The sequence below is a fragment of the Podarcis tiliguerta genome (assembly GCF_965153285.1).
Source record: "Podarcis tiliguerta genome assembly, chromosome: 7".
NCBI lineage: Eukaryota > Metazoa > Chordata > Lepidosauria > Squamata > Lacertidae > Podarcis > Podarcis tiliguerta.
In genome coordinates this window covers 59900001-59919396 of record NC_139540.1, presented here as the reverse complement: position 1 = coordinate 59919396, position 19396 = coordinate 59900001, and the positions used below count along the sequence as shown (strand labels likewise).

Genomic DNA, 19396 nt, shown 5'->3' with positions numbered 1-19396 from the left:
CTGAGGAACATCAATATGGAGGTGAGCACAGAGGACTGGGACACCGTTAAAGTTGACAAGTGGGTGGGATGGTGGAAAAGACTCTTTCCAAACACAAAGGGTACAGGAAACATGAGGCTGGTTATCTAGGGCACCCTTCCCCAAGCTGCTGCCCTGCGTAAGTTTTGGATTTCAACTCTTGTGCCAGATAGGAGCTGTAGCTCAAACAATGGCAAGGGACACAGGGAGCAAAAGACTCTGGCATAGGGGGAACACTTCTCCTTGCTGCGTAAGGTAAGGGAACAGAGTGGGCAAAGGAAGCAAAGAGAATAAAGGAGCTGTTGAGTGAACATTCCTCTACTTAAGTCACAACTTTCCACATCACTAGGCAAGGCAACTAAATTTTTAAACAATTTAAAATGAAAAGCAAACCATGATGCAAGGAAGAGCAGCACAGAGGGACCTTTTGAAAGGCAAAGGAACCTGGCGTTTTATTTTAGTTAAAAGGACATCACGTACCAAGCCTGTGAGAATCAGTATTTTATTGTCAGTGCTTAACTGCCTACCAGGATTGGAGGGATCTCCCAGGTTGGCTGGTGATGGTTTCACACGCTGGGTGGATCTGAAAAGGGAGTAGAAAACCAAAGTGATCAGGGGATTTCGAACAACACTGCCAAAATGAAAAGTTGAGTCCTCTGAGGAGACTCAAATTTAGAAACAAGGCAATGAACAAGGCAATGATTGAGGTGTAGAAAGTGAATGGAGAAAAGGCTTTGCTCCTGCTTCATAATACCAGAACCTGTAGTCCAATGAAGCTGAAGGCTGGGCAATTCAGCACAAGCAAAAAAGAGGTACTTCACCACACAGTGCATAACTGAACGATGGAATTTGCTGCCACAAGTTGTGGAAATGATGGCCACTAGATTGGATTGACTTTAAAATCAGGCTAATTCATGGGTACCAATGGCTATGAGTCCAAATAGCTATATACTGTCTTCAGGATCAGAGCCACTACACCTCTTGGTCCTGGGGAGCAGCAGCAGGAAGGAGAAGTTGCCATCATATCCTGCTTGCAGGCTTCTCACAGCCATCTGGTGGACCACCAGGGCAAAAAGAATGCTGGACTGGATAGGTTTCCAGCCTGATCCAATAGAGATAATCTTTAAGTTCACAGTATCAAGCTGTTCAGAGGGCCAGCAGAACTGACAGGGATGCCCCCCCCCCACATCATCTAACTCACAGAGTGCCCCCCGCCACAGGTCTGTTAATCCCAAAACTAAAAACCAGATCAAAACAGCTCAAGAGCAGTGCTGTTTTTCTAGAAAAAAGAGGTGCCGGAGCTCACCCTGAATGCCTCCCTTGTTCTCTTATAATGGCAATAGCGCCCACCTGAGAGGTTCCGGAACAGAGTTCCGGTGAGTTCCAGCTCAAAAAAAGAGCCCATGTCAAGAAAATAAGGATAATTCAGAAGCCTACACAGTAGTCATCACCAGCACCTAGTTTAAAAATTATGTATTTGGGAGTCTCTAGTTCCAGCCAGGAGCTACCACTGAACACGATTTCTACAAACAAACAAATCAGGGATCAAATTTTGAATTAAACATATCCCAAGGACCAACATTAACTGTACCCCCTGACACCCCTAAATGTGAACAAGACACATGCAAAGAGCTCTAATCCCTTCTGCCCCAATATAGAGCAGGAGAAACCAACAGAATGACTCTGTTATGTACCTTGAGTTGCCTCCTCCTATTTCCCACTCTTGGACTGCAAAGGTAAAAGGGGGGAAGCTCTGCCAACGCTGCTTTCTGTTCATTCCAGTGGGGAAAGAGGATCAGTATGCTAGGAACCTCTTGAGGTAGCCCTGGAGGCAAGGCCTGCATTGCCAGTTTCCTAACCCTATGGGAGGACCTTGCAAAGATCTGAAAATGTGCAACAGGGTTTTAAGAGGCAGCTCCTGTTCAGGAGAACATCTCAGTTTAACCAGATTTCTTGAATTAAAGCCAAATTAGTGCCATGAGGAATGAGTGAGAGAAAACCAGGCAGAAATCTATTCCAGAGAGTAAAAAAAGTCAATCACGTCCTTCATTATGGCTCCTGTTTTGCACACCCCATAAACAAGGTTACTTGGAAACAAATCCAACTCAACTCATATAAATGAGACTCCACTTGTAGGCAAGGGGTCACAGACTTCAGATGACTTAAAAGCACCCCTTCTAGATATATTTATACACTTCAAGTCCATCACATACGGTGGTAGCAATTTTATTGCTCCCCCATCTCCTTTGTTAAAATAATTTTAAGTACTGTATTTTTCGCTCTATAGGACACACCTTTTCCCTTCTAAAAAGTAAAGGAAAACGTGTGTGCATCTTATGGAGCGAATGCAGGCTGCGCGGCTAAGCCCAAAGCCAGAACAGGGAGACAGAGCGCTGCGCAGCGCTCCGTCTCGCTGTTCTAGCTTGGGGTTAGCTGCACAAAGCCTCCGAAAGCACCCCACTGCCCTGCGGAGGCTTCAACGGCTGTCCCCAAAGCCAGAACAGCAAGAGGCTATCCCAGAAGCCAGATCCCTCTTGCTGTTCTGGCTTTTCGGGTTCAGAATTTTTTTCTTCTTGTTTCCTCCCCCCCAAACTAGCTGTGTCTTATCGTCTGGTGCGTCCTATAGAGCAAAAAATACGGTAGGTGTTGTTGAGTAAGGAAGGACAAAGGGAAGGCAAATAAAATAAAAGTGTACCGGCAGGCAGCATGGTCTCAGACTGAGTGGGCAGGGGTCCCACAATGTTTTTGCCACAGCTCAATTGCTTTGCTCACTATTGCATCCGTGTTATCTTGAGGTATCTACAAAAGATAAAAAGAGATATTCAGTTTGAGTACTTCAATATCTCAGGCAGCAAACCTAAAGGCAGCTAAAGACCAGTCACTATAGGATTGCTCTTCCACACTCCTGCCATATCCATTCACGCCAATTGCAAATGCACGCACACAGAGCACACTCTTTTGCTTATTCAGTTTCAAGTAAGAAGTAGCTCCCTGCATGCAAACAGTTTGGTGTGGGGAGGAGTTGTCCCCTATCAGTGAAGTGAAAGAAGAACTTTCCTCTCAAAAAAAGGTCCAAGCGTGCATCAAAGCACACCTGGAAATCCAGACTGGGTCATCCATATCAAACAATTCCACTCTTTCTTTTCCTTTCCATTCCTGCATCAAGGATATTCTCTTTCCCCCAACACAGATGAAAATAGGGAGTGTGTGTGCATGAAATGGCGACTCACGCAAATACAAAAAGATAAACTGGCTTGAAACAGCATTGTAGTCTGTGAAATTGTTTGACCATGTGGTGGGTTTGGGAAAGGGGAAAAAAGTCGCAAGGTCAAGTTAATCCTGCAACCTGCTTAAATGTAGCCAACGAGTTCTATTTATTTAAAACATTTATAGCCCGTCTTTTCTCAATAAGCCTAAAGTGGCTAGCAACAGAAGTTAAAAGAACAACTTAAATGATTTTTAAAAAAAGACTAACAACAAATAAATAAAAGAAAGCAGCTGTAAGGCATTAAAACAGCAGAGAGAGAAAGGAGGGGAACCCACGAAACTGCTGCTAAACATAACCAAAGCTACTTGGAAAGGCAGTGACTATTTATGGCTCAAAAGTGCTCCTATAAAAAGGAATGTTTTGGCCCATCTTATGGAAATCCCTGGGAGAGGGGAGTGTAGCGGGAGGCCCTGTTCAGGTAAGAATGAGTTCCAGAGCCCAGCTCAGCCACTGAGACAATCCTCTCCTTTCCACTCAGACATCAAGACAAACCATGGTCTGTTGTTTTTTTCTGAACCTAGATCACTTCACAAAACATGGATACTGAAGCTGCCACGCAGGCTGTGTTTTGTGCTAAATTTGGTTTGTTGTTATGTCTGAATTCAGAAACCATTGTGAAAGTCTTACATTTGGAAGCTCAAACCAAACTATGATTAGCATGGATCATGGTTTGATGCCATGTCTGAACTGTACCTTTTAAAATTTTGCAAACTTTTAATTGCAGCTCTTGAACACTGGGCAAAATCTCAGTTTTCTCTCGCAACCACCTCTCTCCCCAAAAAATCTGATACGCAAAACAAATCCCTTATGGGGGGTGGGTTCTGGGGGGGGGGCAGTATATTAGTGTGCAGAAAAATACTTACATTTTCCAAAAACTGTTGAATCTTTCCTGCGCTATTCAAGGCCATCAACTTCATTTTAAAGGTTAATAAAATCTCAACAGCAACGAAGACCAGAATTTTGCAGGAGCCGCTAATAACTTTGTCCCAAACCCTAGAAAAGATAAGAGTAATAAAAACTGCACACCTACAATTTTTTAGCTATAATTTATATTCAGTACTGAAGTGTTGTTGTTTTTTTCTTTCCTGACCAAAATAGTATCTCAGTCATGGCAGGACTGAGACATTTTGCAGCAAATGATAACTCACACTTCCACCCTTTGGTGCAAGATGCAGAGAATACAAAATGCCAAAGTTTGCATCACTCCCTATATAACCTTAACTGACAGATTTTAGAATGTCAAAAAGTTCTGACTTGTCAAAAGATATTCATGCAACATTTCCGAGTTTGGAGGTGAGGTTATAGGTATCTTGCAGCTAACATACTCCATCTATAAAACTACTCTGCAGCATTGGTCAGGGGAGAGGGAACACTACTCAGGAGTTTGTGGTATTGTGGGTTGTAGGCTAAAGATGGACAACAGATTATTTTCAAGGATGCTACAATGATCTGATTGATCCAAGATGGACGGGAGTGGAAAGATGCTTACCTTTGTAAGCTGGATTCAGGTAGACAACCCGCAAAACACTTTCTAAACCAAAGATTGTAAGGAAGATGGTCCATTGCTGAACACAACTTCAGATGCGTTAAGAGTCCGCTGTCTTCAAGGCTCAGGTACTGTTCCAAAAGTTTTGGCTGCAGGATAAATGTCAAGAGAAGTGATAAAGTATATCAATGTCCATAAATAAATCTCACTGTCATAGGTATTTATAGCAAGAAACCACAAGCAGCAAGGCGCCTTAAAAAAAGAAAAAAAAGATTCAGCATGACACACTGTGAAAAATGTCATGTCAGATAATGTTCTTCAAAGGTCAGATCCAAAATGTAAGGCTCACTAAACATTTCCATATTTATTGATTGTGAGGCTCCAAAAAGAGTATATACAGAATAATTTGAGACTTCGTAACAATACAGCAATTCTTAATTTAGTAAAAAAAAGAGACAGGTGGGGAAGGAAACAGCACATGCTAGGAAACTGTCATCAGCAGGGAGCAACTTTCTGTTTTTACCTGCTCTTCAACCCTGTTGGGTGGCTTTTCAGCATTTTACATGCACACCCCTTCCAAAAGTAAGAGGAAGTCCAGAGGAAGTAAAGGAAGAGGAAGTCCAAGAGGAAGTAAACAAAAAAAGTATGGGCTGTCATTTTGACCACAGCAATGTGTGGACACTGAAACAAAAAACTGGGGTTCATAAGCAGCACTGGCTCCACAGTAACTTCCCATCCAGAAATACTCTATTATTTTGAATGACACTGACACACACACACAGTTTTCTTCACTTCAGTAAACAGTTCTCTCTGGACACCTTTTGGACAAGGTTAGCAATTAATTAAACATCTGCTTCTTTATTTTCATTTGTTCGTCTTCAATTATATCTGAATATTTAACTATAAACATGATTTTATTAATAATGTAAAGACATTCAGAGAGGACTGGCACCAATGAGGAAAAACTGGCTCTCTATAATGTCATCTTTTATGTAAATCTGCCTCCTGTTCCCTTCTCCTTAAACTGGATCTTAAAAATCACTTACTCTTCATTAGTCGAAAGAAACTGACACATGCCCCTATTTCCAAGTGTCTTCAAAAGTGATGGGAGAGGACATCCCAGGAGGTCCAGAGGGTGACAACACAAGAATGGGCCTTTTCTGTGGTGGCTCCCCCACCTGTGGGATGCTCTCCCCGGGGAAGTTCACCTGGCGCCTTCATTACATATCTTTGTGCCAGGCAAAAACATTCCTCCTTTCCCAGGTCTTTGGCTATTTGAACAATCTATGGCCTTTTAAACCGTACCCAGTATTGTTTTTGTTTATTATTGTGCTATGTGTATTTTTTGTGTTTTCATATTGTAAACAGCACTCTGATCTTCGGATGAAGGGCAGTATAGAAAGTTTTTTTAAATCATCATCACCTAAGGAAAGTTCAAGCCAAAGTGTTTTCCTATCAAATCTTATTTATAGATATTGCAAAAATTATTTCTACAAACTTCTCTTTCTATTAAAGCATGGAGTCTGGCATCCAGTTTGCATGGGAGAAGAATGAAGGCGGTTCTGCAGTCATTTGCATCACTGCTGCTTAGAAACAAGGGACTGGCCTCATTCATTTAGTGTAAGAACAAAGCTGAACCCCTTCCCTGCCAAAGGGCGGCAGCCTAAGACTCTTAGGCAGGGTGGATTTGATTTAAATAAAATTGATTTAAATCACTAGTCAGTAAGACTTGATTTAAATCTTTTTTCCTTTTTTTTACAGAAAGACTCATTCTTGCTGGTATAATCTTAATATTTACAACCAGATGAAGGTTTCATTTTTGGAATAATAAATTTTCAGAAGTGGGTTTGCTTCTCGTGCATGCGCAGAAGCGCTCTGCAGCGCCGCGTGCATGCACAGAAGTGGTCCTCTGGTTACAGAATTTTCAGGATACGGCCGGACCTCCAGAACAGATCCCATTTGTAACCGGAGGTACCACTGTACACACAACTGAATACATGCCCAAACCTTGATTGCATTCCTTGTCATCAGCATTCCAATCCCCGTGATATTTATTAGAAGTCTGTTGGCCACGTTGGCTGGGAGATGGGAGCCGAGCCACAAATTAGTCAGCCCTGAGCTACCCACTAGTCACTGCACTGCTGTTCTAGAAACTTGCACTGCATTTCCCTCATCCCCTCCAAAAAAGAATCCAGAGCATAATTCAGTTTCCAAGTCCACACAGGGTATTTATGCAAGAGCTTGTCAGAAACAGCAACAACATAGAAGATGTACAACTTCTATACCTGTAATCTCACTATACTGTTCCTGTGTGAATAGATGAATGCAGATATGTAGATATGTATGCATATAATATTCTTACCAGCTGTGGTATTGAATCCTTGTACTTATTGTTCAACTGGTTCACAAAGCTACTGATGAGCCAATAACAATCAATGTGATCTTCTACCATTTCTTCCATAGCTTTAGCAATGGCAAGGAATACCTCGTCCTCGGCTTCCTGGAAAGCAAAGCAGCCACGGCATGGGATTATCAAGAGGCAACACATTCACGGAACAGCATTTTCCAGTCAACTTTGTTATTTGACAACATATAATAATTTTGCTCCTCTGTTGTAAGGTGCCACCATGTTCTGTTATGTGCTAAAACAGGGAGGACAAACTTGTGGCATACCAATATATTTCTGGACTACAACTCCCATCATCCATGACCACTGAAAATCCTGACTGAGGTTTATGAGAGTTAGTCCAACAACATCTGGTGAGCTATAGGTTCCTCATCCAAGTGCTAAACAGGACTAATTATACCTTCTCCAGGGAGTATATATGATTTGCTTCCCATTCAAGGTTACCATACTGAGGGATATTTTCTCAGCAACCCAATCCTACTGCCAACTTTCAGCTTGGATGTCTGCCACTCTTGCCACTAACTACAAGGGAAATTCATTCTGTGACATGCCCTAGATCAGGCATCCCCAAACTTGGACCTCCAGATGTTTTGGGACTACAACTCCCATCATCCCTAACAGGACCAGTGTTCAGGCACGATGGGAATCGTAGTCCCAAAACATCTGGAGGGCCAAGTTTGGGGGTGCCTGCCCTAGATGGTACCAGAATGTGCTTTCCCTAAGCCCTGTTTACAGTATCTCTGGTTAAGGCTGAATTTGACCTCTCAAGATACTGCCGTTCATGTGGCCACTATACAGTTTCTTCACTCTAGCAGAATTTCAGGTGGAAAAGATTTGGACCTTCATACAAAGGAGTATCGTCAAGGGCAAATTTCAGCACGACTGACCGAAGAGAGAGATGGATTCCGAGGAAGCTTTCCCGACTCCAGCTGGTATATTCGGAGGAAAACTTCAACCTGTGGGGTAGAATCCTTGATAAAGCGAATTACTCGGAGCGCATGGTGCACGTCCTTATACTGCTCCTTTCGGCATCGCATCACAAACCCGTGAGATTCATGGTGAGGAGGAAGAATTCCTGGAAAAAGAAGAGAGAGAAAGGAGAACTAGGTTTGCATGTTCTTGCACGTTCTGGTGGAAGGTTAGATCTTCTGACAGCAGTTGTTGTTTTTCTCTGATCAACTAAGTACTATAAGCCCTGGATATAAGGAATGCTCAAGAACTTAACAAATATGTGAGCATTAACTAGTCCTGTCCCTGATGTCATGCAAAGGCTTCTTCAATGGAGCATTCAAAAGCTTTCCTTAGCATTACACTAAGCATATGTCCAAACCTGCCCTTACGTTTCGAATGAAGAATCTGCTTTCCCCATATCATCTTACCTAGAAGCACCTTCCACACAAGAATCCGATACATGGATGGGAGAGGAAACCTCTGACTGAATGTGCAGAGCTTCTCAATATCTGTGAAGGGGGTTTTAAGAACAAACACCATTTTAGAACTCGAACGGAGTTATGAAGCATCTCTTTTCTCAGCAACTGATGCCAACCAGGACACATCTGTAAGTGTCCAGCACCAATCATGCTTCTAGGAGGCATCAAAGAATCATTCGGGCTTTTCAAGGTTAACAAACCCAATTTAAAACACGTGCTTTTTCCACTTTTAGTCCTTTGGCAAAATGAAAACCTAGCAGCAATATTCAAAAGATTTATGGTAAAGGGTAAAACAGTTTGTAGGAGTTTTTGGTTGATTCATCAGCTGCTGTCAATTAAAGGTAAATAAATTTGAAACCACAAAATGGGTGCCTTTTTGAAATACAGTGGTACCTTGAATGGCTTGGCTCCCGAACAAAGCGACGCCTGAACGCTGCAAACCCGGAAGTAAGTGTTCTGGTTTGCAAACATTTTGTGGAAGCCAGACATCTGACGCAGCTTCCGCTTGAGTACAGGAAGCTCCTGCAGCAAATCAGAAGCCGCACCTCCGTTTTTGAACCGTTTCGGGAGTTGAACAGACTAAGTTTGAGAACCAAAGAACCACTGTACCGGTGAAGTGTAATAAATAAATGATAATTGAACAAACACAAAGTTAGGTTTTTTTTTAAATGAAGCCATCTTTAGTGTGTGTGCATATGTGTGTGTGTGTATTTATACACATACACATCAATACACACATATACTGTTTATACACACATGCATATACATATATGCATTCTCAAGTTCAGTAACCCAACAGAACTAATAACTAATACAGTACCTGTTTTTTAAATAAAGAAGTATCCCCCATGCATGTGGAATCTGCGACTGGACTACAACTCCTATAATCTCTGACCATTGGTCATATTGGCTTGGACAAATGGGAGCTGGAGTCTCAAGCTACAAGTTACAAGTCATGGCTTCACCCAAAGAACCCTGGGAACTGTAGTTTGGTAAAGGTGCTGAGAATTGTTAGGCGACCCATATGTGCCTCACAGAATGACAATCCCCAGAACAGTTTAATGCTTAATTCCTTTTTCCCTGGGAACTCCAGGTATTGTTGCATTATATTACTATTTAGATAGAGTCTTTCAGTTTTTTTAAAAAATTAAGGCGAGTAACAAAGAATAATCTAAGATATAATCTAAGTCAAATCCCTTATGAATACACAGTGGAAGTGTTTAAAGTGGAAGTATACTGCTTTAAACGCATAGTGCAGATAGGTCCAGAATCTTTTTCCATACAGTTATCTCAGGGAAAGCTAGAAACAGAGGAGAGATCATTCACATTAAGTCTTAGGTTACGCTCCACATGTTGTGAGAGTACAGAATGTTTTGTGTGAACTAACAAATAGGTCCATTCATTCACACACAAGTGTGTGTGTATCTATTCCATTCCCAAGAAAGGCATCGCATAATCTTCAGTTCACACAAAATATTCTGCCTTAGAGGGAAATGAGAAATGTTTCCTCGCCCTTGTGGGTAGAATATACAGACTGAGGCTGAGTGTAAGCCAATCTGAGAAGAAAGCAAAATTTACTCAGGCAATGGGATAGACAAATCTGTCAATTTTAGTTCCCTCAATTTGTCATTTTTCCAGTCTTGAATTCACATTTCTGCTGCAATTTGTGATTTTTTTTATTATTATTTTTAAAAATCCCTATGAAAATTCAACTTTTTGGTGCAAATTTCTCCTAATGAAAACATTACACGTGCAGTTTTGCAAATATGCACAGTTTTGCATGGAATCTTCTTTAAGATGCATTTTTGTAGACACTGCTTAGCTAGAGAACCGCACTGCAAATTTTGACAAGTGCTATGTGTTTCAATTCACATATTGTTTTGGAAAGTGCAAACCTGATAAGTTTTCTTTTAAATGAGAAGAAAGCATCACTGGGTCAAACAGACTTTTCCTTCAAGTAAACATGCTTTGCAATTAAGTGAGCTCAAACAGAATGTGTGATATAAAATGGTCTTCTACCAAGCATACCAAGCCGATCATCTTTCAGAAGAATTTCCAATGATTTCTTTTCTTCAACACCACGAAATCCTACTTTTTCATAATACACCGATCTGAAATTTCTCTGAGGATCCTCAGCCATATTTCAGTCTAGGGAAAAAACAGATAATTAATCATGATGGCTTGCAAAAAAAATATGACAAAAAACAATGAAAAGTGCAGTGTCCCTCTTTCAGAACTTCAAAAAAGCAGTGTGCACTCTTCCCCATAGTTTTCAGGCTCCCTTTCATGGTCCAAGCTCCCCTCCATGACCACTGCAATGCAATGCAGGAATATTTTACATGAATACTTTTTCAAGGCAACAGTCCTTTGTAGCTCTTTAATTCTTTTATCAGCCAGTCACTTTAATGATTATCTGCACTTTTAAATTGCATTTTGTTTTAATCTTGTACATCACCTTGAATTTTAATACAATATGTGGTTTTAATTTTGTTTTAAATGTATGTGCTGCTGTGTTTTTAACTGCTTGATACAATTGTATGGAATGCAGCTAATAAAATACTATTTTTTTACTAATATTTTATGTTATGGCATTATAAAAATACTTTTATGTGTTTATAAATACATAATTTGAAGCTAGAAACTTCCTGAACAACAGCCATATCCTAAAGTGATCTGTTGCAGCAAAAACAAAGAGTTTTTTGTCACCTTAAAAGGCTACTTATTTTATTAGAAGTTTTTGGGTTCTAGAGTAATGCATCATAAATGTGCCAGAATGCAATCCTAACCATATCTATTTAGACGTAAGTCCTATGGAATTCAATTGGGCTTACTCTCAAGTAAGTGGGGTTAGGATTGCAGCTGCACAGAGCTATCACATCCAGGCAGCCGCAAAACATGAGTGTTATTTCAGCCTGGAGCGTGTGTATGTGTGTGTGTGTGTGTTCGGGGGGGCAGTACAGTCCCCTGGCAACTTAACTAAGTTTACAATTTCATAATGGTGTAATCGTTTATAGGCAAAGAGTCTAGTGCATTGTGTGCATGGAGCTTACGTATTGAATTTGCCAACATGAACAGTTAACAAGTTTAAATGTCTGTTTTCAACAAATCTGAGGCAAAGCTAATTAAAAATCTAACGCAAAATGTCCATTCCTCCACACTGCAAAAAACCTCACTAGCATCTTAAAACCTTCCTTACTTATTTCCTCAGAAGAGAAATGTTTTAGCCAATATCCACCTATAAAAGGTTGATATGTAAAAAAATAATCATGAAAGTAAGTACAAGGAGATACTAGACGCTTTTGAATCTCTGGCTACAGGACAGAAAAGTGAGGAATGGAGGAACTGGGATGCTATTTGGAGGATGAGGCGGAGTGAGAGAAGATGGGTTTGTAAACACTTGGGAAGCAGCAAATGAAGGTAGAAGAGCAATACCAGATAATGTATTTCCAAGAGAAGACGTTTAGTTTTGAAAGTGTGGCCCATGGCTCAGAGGCAGAACGTTTGCTTTGCAAGCAGAAAATCCCTGGTTCAGTCCCTAAGCATCTCCAGGTACTGCAGGGAGAAACCCACCTCCGAAACCCTGGTCCCTGCCACTCATAATATGAGCTAGGTGGGTCAAATGCCTGACGATGCAGCAATACAGGCTGAATCATAGGATCACAGAACTGTAGAGCTGGAAGGGACCACAAGAGTCATCTAGTCCCACCCCCTGCAATGTAAGAATATTTTGCACGCCTTGGACTAAGACCTGAAAGGCCTGGGTTCGAATCCCTACTCAGCCATGAAGCTCGCCATGAGTGACCTTGGGCCAGTGGCTGCTTTCCTCTCAGCCTCACCTGCCTCACTGAGTTATTGTGAAAATAAAACCGGGTGCGGATGGGGGTGAGGGAGAACCACGTCCCCCACCTTGAAGGAAATGGTGGTATGGAAATATAATAAACAAACGAATGAACGAACGCTGCGGGTATAGGAAGTAAGGGGCGTCAATACGCTACAGGAAATGAAGGAGTGCTGGAAAAAAATATAGACGATGGTGGGGAGAGAGAAGCAGGTAAGAAGGCAGCGGCCCAGAAATGGCACGTGGGAACGGGGAGCTGACAAGAACGGGTGACTGCACGTGAGGAGGAGGAGCGCGCGAGGAGGGCTGGAAAAAGCGGCGGCCAGCTTGGGCACCACAGGGAGGGAGAACCCCGGGCCACCGCTATGGGAACCGGCCGGGTGAAGTAGATGCAGAAGAGGGAGGCGGCAGCGGAGGCGGCGCTCGAGGGTCGACAGGAAAGCGGAGAAGCAAGCAGGGAAAGGGGACGAAGCGGGAGAGGGCGCTCGGGCGCTCCGCCGCCTCTCCCAACCCGGCGCGCAAACCTGCCTGTGCAGAAGGGGCTGGCGGGCAGCGCGAAGCTCGCTCTCTGCCAGGGCCGCCGCGACCGGCCAAGCGGCAACGACGACTCGGCGCGAAGGAGCTCCGCCCGGCTCGGCCCGCGCAGCCGCCGGCCCGCCCAGCCAAGGGGTGGGGAAGGGGAGGAGGAAGAAGCTGCGGCCGCTGCCTCGGAGGCCCTAGAGCCGCTTGTCTTTCCCGACCCCGAGGCGCGAGCGCTGCGCAAATTGGCACGTATTCCCAACTTGGCGTTCGTAATATTGCTGCTGGGGTTTTGTGGCGCTGGAAACGCATCGGACTAAAACAGCCTCATCCGACCTAGGCGTCTTCAATTTGTAGTCCCCAAAAATCTGGCGGGCACCAGGTTGGGGAAGGCTAGACTAAAAGTGAAAACCTTGCAGGATATCGGTTTGACTAATCCTTTTACTGGCCTACTATTTCCACGATGTAAGCTTAAACCTGCTTATTTATGAGTAAATCCTACCTAGTGCAATGGTATTTACTCCCAAGGAGTAAAAAGCGGGCCACTTTTTAACTGTGTTCTAGACAGCAAATTAGGATTTCAGATCGCTTGTCCTACCCAAAACACTACCCACCCGATTTTGCTTAATATCACTGGTCCAGCAACACAAGGAGCAAAAGTGGCAACCCAAACTATAAGGACACCAGTCACACTGACAGCATACCAAGTGCATCTCAGTTCTGTTACAAGCTGCGTTGCTGCTGAAATTTAACCATCTGCAGCACAGCCCTAAGCAAACTTTCCCGGGGCTGGCTGGGCAAAGCCTACGGCTGTATGAGGCCCTTCTCTCAATGTGTATGAAATGCCTGCCCCATGGAAGCCCACCTAGTCTTGTCTAGATGCTGTTTTAGGGAGGCTGCTTGATGTTTTATAATCCATGTCCAGAGTTTGGATACCAAGACACGTGGGTGCCTTAGATGCCTAAAGCTGCAGTTCTATATAACACTTTCCTGGGAAATAAGCCCAATAGGTTTTCCTTTACTTCTTAGCAAACAGGAATAGTATTGCCCAGTGATTGGCTGTTCTTAAATGTATTATTACGTTTCAGAAAATCATCCTGTCACAGTCTTCATTTTACTTTATTTTTAAAACAAACCTGCTACATTCTTTTTTGTTACAAAAAAAGCTGGGGTTGTTCTGTTCATTTTGCAGCTTATGAGGCTTTTGCTTGAAAGAAACAATAGGTGGCAGACTTGCATCAGCTTTTCTTAGGTTTACAATGAACAGAACATGCTTAGGTGGCTGCTGTTGCTCAACTCATTATGGACTCCTCCTGCTGTAACAAACAGGTTTTATTGGTGTCACAAGATTCATAGGCTGGCACTCAAAGAGCTGCTTAGGCATGCCTATGTACATCTAATATGTTGAGGAGTGTTTTTTTTTCGGGGGGGAGGGATTTCACAACCCACTGGGGGCCAGGGAGGAGGGAGACAAAGTGCTATCCTCATTTTCAAACCTGATTTGGGAGAGGAATAATCAATAAATGCAAGTCCCCCTGGTACACACAGAAATAGTTGCATCTGGTACAACTCAAATTAACCCTCATATTTTTTTATTTTAGAAGTTCCTGACAGAGAGGCATTATTCTGCCTTAGTGGCAGAATAACATGACAACCCATCCAGAAAGTTATTAAAAGGTACAGAAAGATACTGCAGACAAGAGAGAGAACATAAAGGTGCATGGAATTCAGTCCCAAAGGACACCCTGTAATCTGCAGCTAAAGCCCAATCTTAAACATGCACACCTGCAGGTTAATCACATTGGAATCAATAGGACTCATTTCTCAGTGAACACTGGTATGGACTGGGCTGTAAGAAGTATTGCCACATTTCCCCATCCCCTTGAGAAAAGGCCCCAAGCTTTCAACAACTGCATAATGGGTAGAAGATAAAAGCTCAGAAACATATATTGCACTGGGATGGCAATCCTAAATCTTAGCTGCCATTATCTTCCAGAGAATATTTTATTTTTATTTTATAGCCACATATTTTACTGTTTGCTTCTATGGCCAGATCTTTATTCATTTCTGTACTAAGAGCAAGTACGTGTTTTTGTGTGTGAGAGAGAAAAGGGTGAAGCAAGGTTAACTTCATCACACACAATCCCTTCGGATTTGCTCTCATTTCTGGCTAGTGTTCTCCTCCTAATTAGCTGCTAATTAGGTAATTGGGCCTAGTTCCACACAGCCCCTCTGGCAACTTTCTCCAAGATGAAGCCGCCTCTTCCTGTGTAGACTGAGGGTGTTTTTGCAGTTCCACAGTCTGAATTTTGCTGTTGTTCACATCCAGAGCAATTCAATATACAATTCAAAAAATTTAACACACACACACACACACACACCCATTTCCTAGAATATAACTAAAACATTAACTCATATGCAGGCAGCATGGGAGCTGCTTTTAGTGTTCTACATGAAGAAAACATACAGTACTAATATGTCTGTGCCACTGTAGATAAAGGCATTAAGATAGTTAACCCAAGGTTTAAACTATAAAGGATACCGTGAGTTTTAGTTCCAAAAATAGGATGTGTACTGTACACTGAGCTGTAATCGTCTAGGCATTACAACCTTAATTTGGTTTAATACTCATTCCCCCCTTCCCAGGGAACCTTGGAACTACCCTTGTGAGGTAGGTCAGGCAGAGAGAGACTATGGTTGACTCAAGGTCACCCAGTGAGCTTCCTGGCTAAGGGGGGAGTTGAGCCGAGACCACCCCATAGCTGTCAACTCTCAGATTTGAAAAGAATGGATCAGCAGCCTCGAAAACAAGGTATCAGCAAGCTCACCTGTCCCGGAGAGTCTACGGGATATCTAACAATCCAGGATAGCAGTGGGAGGCAGCGGGAAACGGCGCTGGAATAAGGGAATTTTCCACAAAAAAAGGGGAAGGTTGACAGCTATGGACCACCCAGATCCTAGTCCAGCACTCTAACCACTGTAACACACTGGCGAGATTTGCTAGCGGGGATGTAACATTTTCTACCTGCATGTGAAAATTAATTGGCAGGGCATAGGGGAAGACGATGCGTGGTTTACTGAGTTCAGCTACAGTGATGCTTAAACTAGTTGCCCATTTCAGGTGTATTTACAATTTTGGATGTTCAAAGTCTGAAGAGCCAGTGGGTCTTGCATACCCTCCCAGTTTCCCTATTTTCCAAGGACAGATCTGGAATTGCAAAAAGCCATCCTGGCTTCTGATCAGATCCCAGAGTGTCCTTATTTTCCCTGCCAAGCTCGGGGAAGAGGATGAGCCAGCGCTTTTCCCGAGCAATGGTGGCAGAGAGAGAGCATCCTGTTGCCGCTACATGGCTGCCACTGCTGGCCTCCTTCCCTGAGCAGCTCGTAGCGGCTGCTGGGGAGGAGGGTAAGGAGGAAAGGCTGTCGTTGGCAAGGCCCAACCTTGCATGACACACCAGCCCTGAGGTGCTGGCAGAGAGCAGGGCCGCCCTAGGTGAGAAGGGGAAGCAGAGCAGAGTGCAAGGAATCTCATACAGACACACACACACACACACACACACACACACACACACTTTGTGCATCCGCATCTAATCTGGAACCTTTCTAAAATTTATTTCTTGTTTCTTTTTGTAAATCTACCAAAGAATTAAATAAAATCAGGGTTAATTGCTTTTTTCAGGACAGTGGAGGGTGGGTGTGCTGTGTCCCATTGGTGTGGTGTAAATGGTCTGAGGGGCCAAAAATGGGCAAAAAAGGGTCAGTTGTGGGGGAGTGATAAATGTCCCCATTTTCATCTGAGGCATGTTGGAGGGTATGGCATTGCGTAGTCGTTAAAAAGTGTTGGACTAGGACCTGGGAAATAAGGATTTAAATCATTACTCAGCCAGGAAGTTCACTACTTGACTTTGAGCCACTCACGATCTCTGGGCCTCATCTACCTCACAGAGTTGTTGCTGTTTGTGAGACCTAGCTGCCGACTCCTCTTACTATCTGCCTTTCCTAGCCCAGTTACTTCCACTCACCAGATTATTTTCTATGCCCAAAGTGGGAAGACCAAAACTTATCAGCACAAAAAAATGACCCCCCTCCTTTCACTGGCACACGGGTCTGTCTCCCTGCCAGCTGGCTCCTAGAAAGTGTCGCTGGCTTTTTAAGGTTTACAGAAGAGTTTTGCATCCCCTATAGTTCTCTGCAGAGTCAGATAATTGACCCATGTAGCTCAGGACACTAAAAGGCAGTGAGTACCCCAAAGCGATATTGTGGGATGGCAGAAACTGAGCCTGGGATCCTTTTGCATCGGAGGATTTAACCATTATAAATCATAGACTTGGTTTTCATTGTGTGGAACTCTGTGTTCTTCCGAGACTCATTCCTCCAAACAGTAGCATTTTCCAGTGAACTGGAATACTTTTGACAGAGGTGGGAAAATAATTCATTGGAATACTCCATTTCAAATGCATTTTTCCACCATGCCAATAGCAGCAGCCCAACTTGCACAAATTAAGCACCTGAAACTTTCCTAATCACTTTGCCTCTGTGCTGGAAAACAAGCCATTCACTAGTTTAATTTTTTGTAAGCTACTCTGAGGGGGACATAAACCCTGCCCCAAAATTGGCAACTGAAGGTGCTGATTAGGGTGGCCAGATGAAAAAAGGAGAAAAGGCTTGTACACCTTTAATTGGTGTGCACAATTGAGCCCTGTTCTCATACTGATGTTAGTAGAGGAAGAAACAATTCCCAAGTGCACAAAACAACCAGAAACTGCCATTAAAGGTAGACCCTGGACATTTATTTACTTTTTGAAAAGTCAACCAAGTAGCAACCCAACCATAAAATTGGGCAGGAAGGTTAGTTTGGGTCTCCTGCATTAACTCTGGCCACCACATTTCAACCAAATGCTCAGCTGTGCCTTATTGCAATTGCTTTTTGCATCTTCACACACATCCAAGGCAGCTTACAACATACATCTCAATAATATTAAGATTAAACCTGATCAACAAGAACGGTAGCAGATTTAATTTGCTTACATGTTGTTGCTCCTACACGTTCCATGCTGCTGACAGACGCAGAGCTCCCTTCTTTTTTTGGAGTTTCTCATACCAGCTGGATTGACTTTATGGGGGTTTGAAATCACACTCCTTTTCTGGTACGGCGAAGACTGGCTTCACTTTCCTTCCCATTGTGCAGAGTCTGCATTCAGCAAGTCAAGGAGTATATATGGGCTGTTTTCTCTCCATCTGATGGCCTTGGCGATTGCAGTTAGTAGCTGCAGGTGGGTGGGAGGCATTTGTGGATCAGCTGAAGCTGAACAGAGGCACAATGGAGAAAAGCTACTTCCTCTCCCTCTGATTAACAGCTTGACACCAGCAGCTGACGGTTTATCTCCACACTGTGAAAAAAAATCCTGCTTTTTGCCTGTTGTGTTGGTGTTAAAGACACATGAGCAGGCAATTTTCTTTCCTGGTTTGTTTGTAAACCCACCAGTAACTGTCCACATATCTTTACTTTTTTTAAAAAAACAGAGCCCTATACACACACCTTTACACTTTGATAACCTTACGCCAATTCATCTGTCACTGTTTTTAGCATTTCTGTTCTGTCCATGTTTACTGGCTTCACCGCTGATGCCATACAGCAATTGTATCCTATCCATACAGCTGCATCGCCCAGCCCTTGTTTTTATTATGTTACCCCAGGGTTCTATTGAGAGTTAATGAGCTCTTGCCTCAAATATTAAAGGAGCCTTTGAATTAGCACAGAAAGATTGGCTATAAATATCCATACTGGCCATTGCAGGAAAAAGTGTTGTGGAAGCATCTGCACAAGTATGTCTGCTTTCTCCAGCTTGAGCCCCTTTGTTGGCAAAAAAAGCTCTGTTTGGAAAGCTGATGGCAATCAACTGTATTTGGAGCACCTGTAACCCCTGGCCAAATAGAGAGGTTCCCAAACCCCTTTCCTTAGGAAAGCCAATCTCTTCCACCCCAACCCCACTTAAGGCAACAGCCAGCCAATATATGAGTCTGTATCCCCAGCTTAGGCCTATTTGCATGCCTCGCAACCAACATATCTCACCCTAAGAAATGGGTAAAGGTTTTGAGCATTTCCAGACAACCTGTTTATAGTGAGCATTTATTCCAATTTGTTTGTGAGGAGGTTAGACAATGGATCAAGCAAGCATTAGCCTACACTTTCCAGCACATTTCCTCATCACCTTCCTTATCATAAAAGATCAAATCTTTGGGGGATGTGGTTTCTTTTCACTAATAAACATATCTTTGTGCACACTTTCCCCTAATGTGTGTTATTTCTGTACACTGTTTTGGTTGGAGAAGTGCGAATTTTCAAAGTTTTGTTTTGATTCACGTATTCATGCTTTGATATGAAAATGAATTAGGTAGGTTGGTGTTGAAATGCAGACTGAACTAATCC

The 19396-nt window shown here is 43.0% G+C and overlaps 1 protein-coding gene across 4 annotated transcripts in view; it reads right to left on the bottom strand.

Annotated features, from left to right (window-relative positions):
* The window catches only part of LOC310681601 (TBC1 domain family member 7), a 37363-nt gene extending 24256 nt beyond the window's left edge, over positions 1-13107 (bottom strand). For 2 of the 4 annotated variants that reach the window (XR_014513394.1, XR_014513395.1), the window contains exons 1-9: positions 12976-13107; positions 10638-10757; positions 8559-8639; positions 8067-8254; positions 7135-7272; positions 4776-4921; positions 4150-4279; positions 2714-2817; positions 546-601 (exon numbers count right to left, since the gene is read on the bottom strand). Coding sequence is in view for 1 of the 4 variants with exons in the window: in XM_083449625.1 (XP_083305751.1) it covers positions 2731-2817; positions 4150-4279; positions 4776-4921; positions 7135-7272; positions 8067-8254; positions 8559-8639; positions 10638-10749 (882 nt within the window). In the remaining 3 variants the exon portion in view is untranslated. Of the gene's footprint in view, positions 1-506; positions 602-2713; positions 2818-4149; positions 4280-4775; positions 4922-7134; positions 7273-8066; positions 8255-8558; positions 8640-10637; positions 10758-12975 lie in introns of those variants that run through there. The other 2 variants (XM_083449625.1, XR_014513396.1) reach the window with 2 other exon arrangements.
* Positions 13108-19396: the final 6289 nt, after the last annotated feature.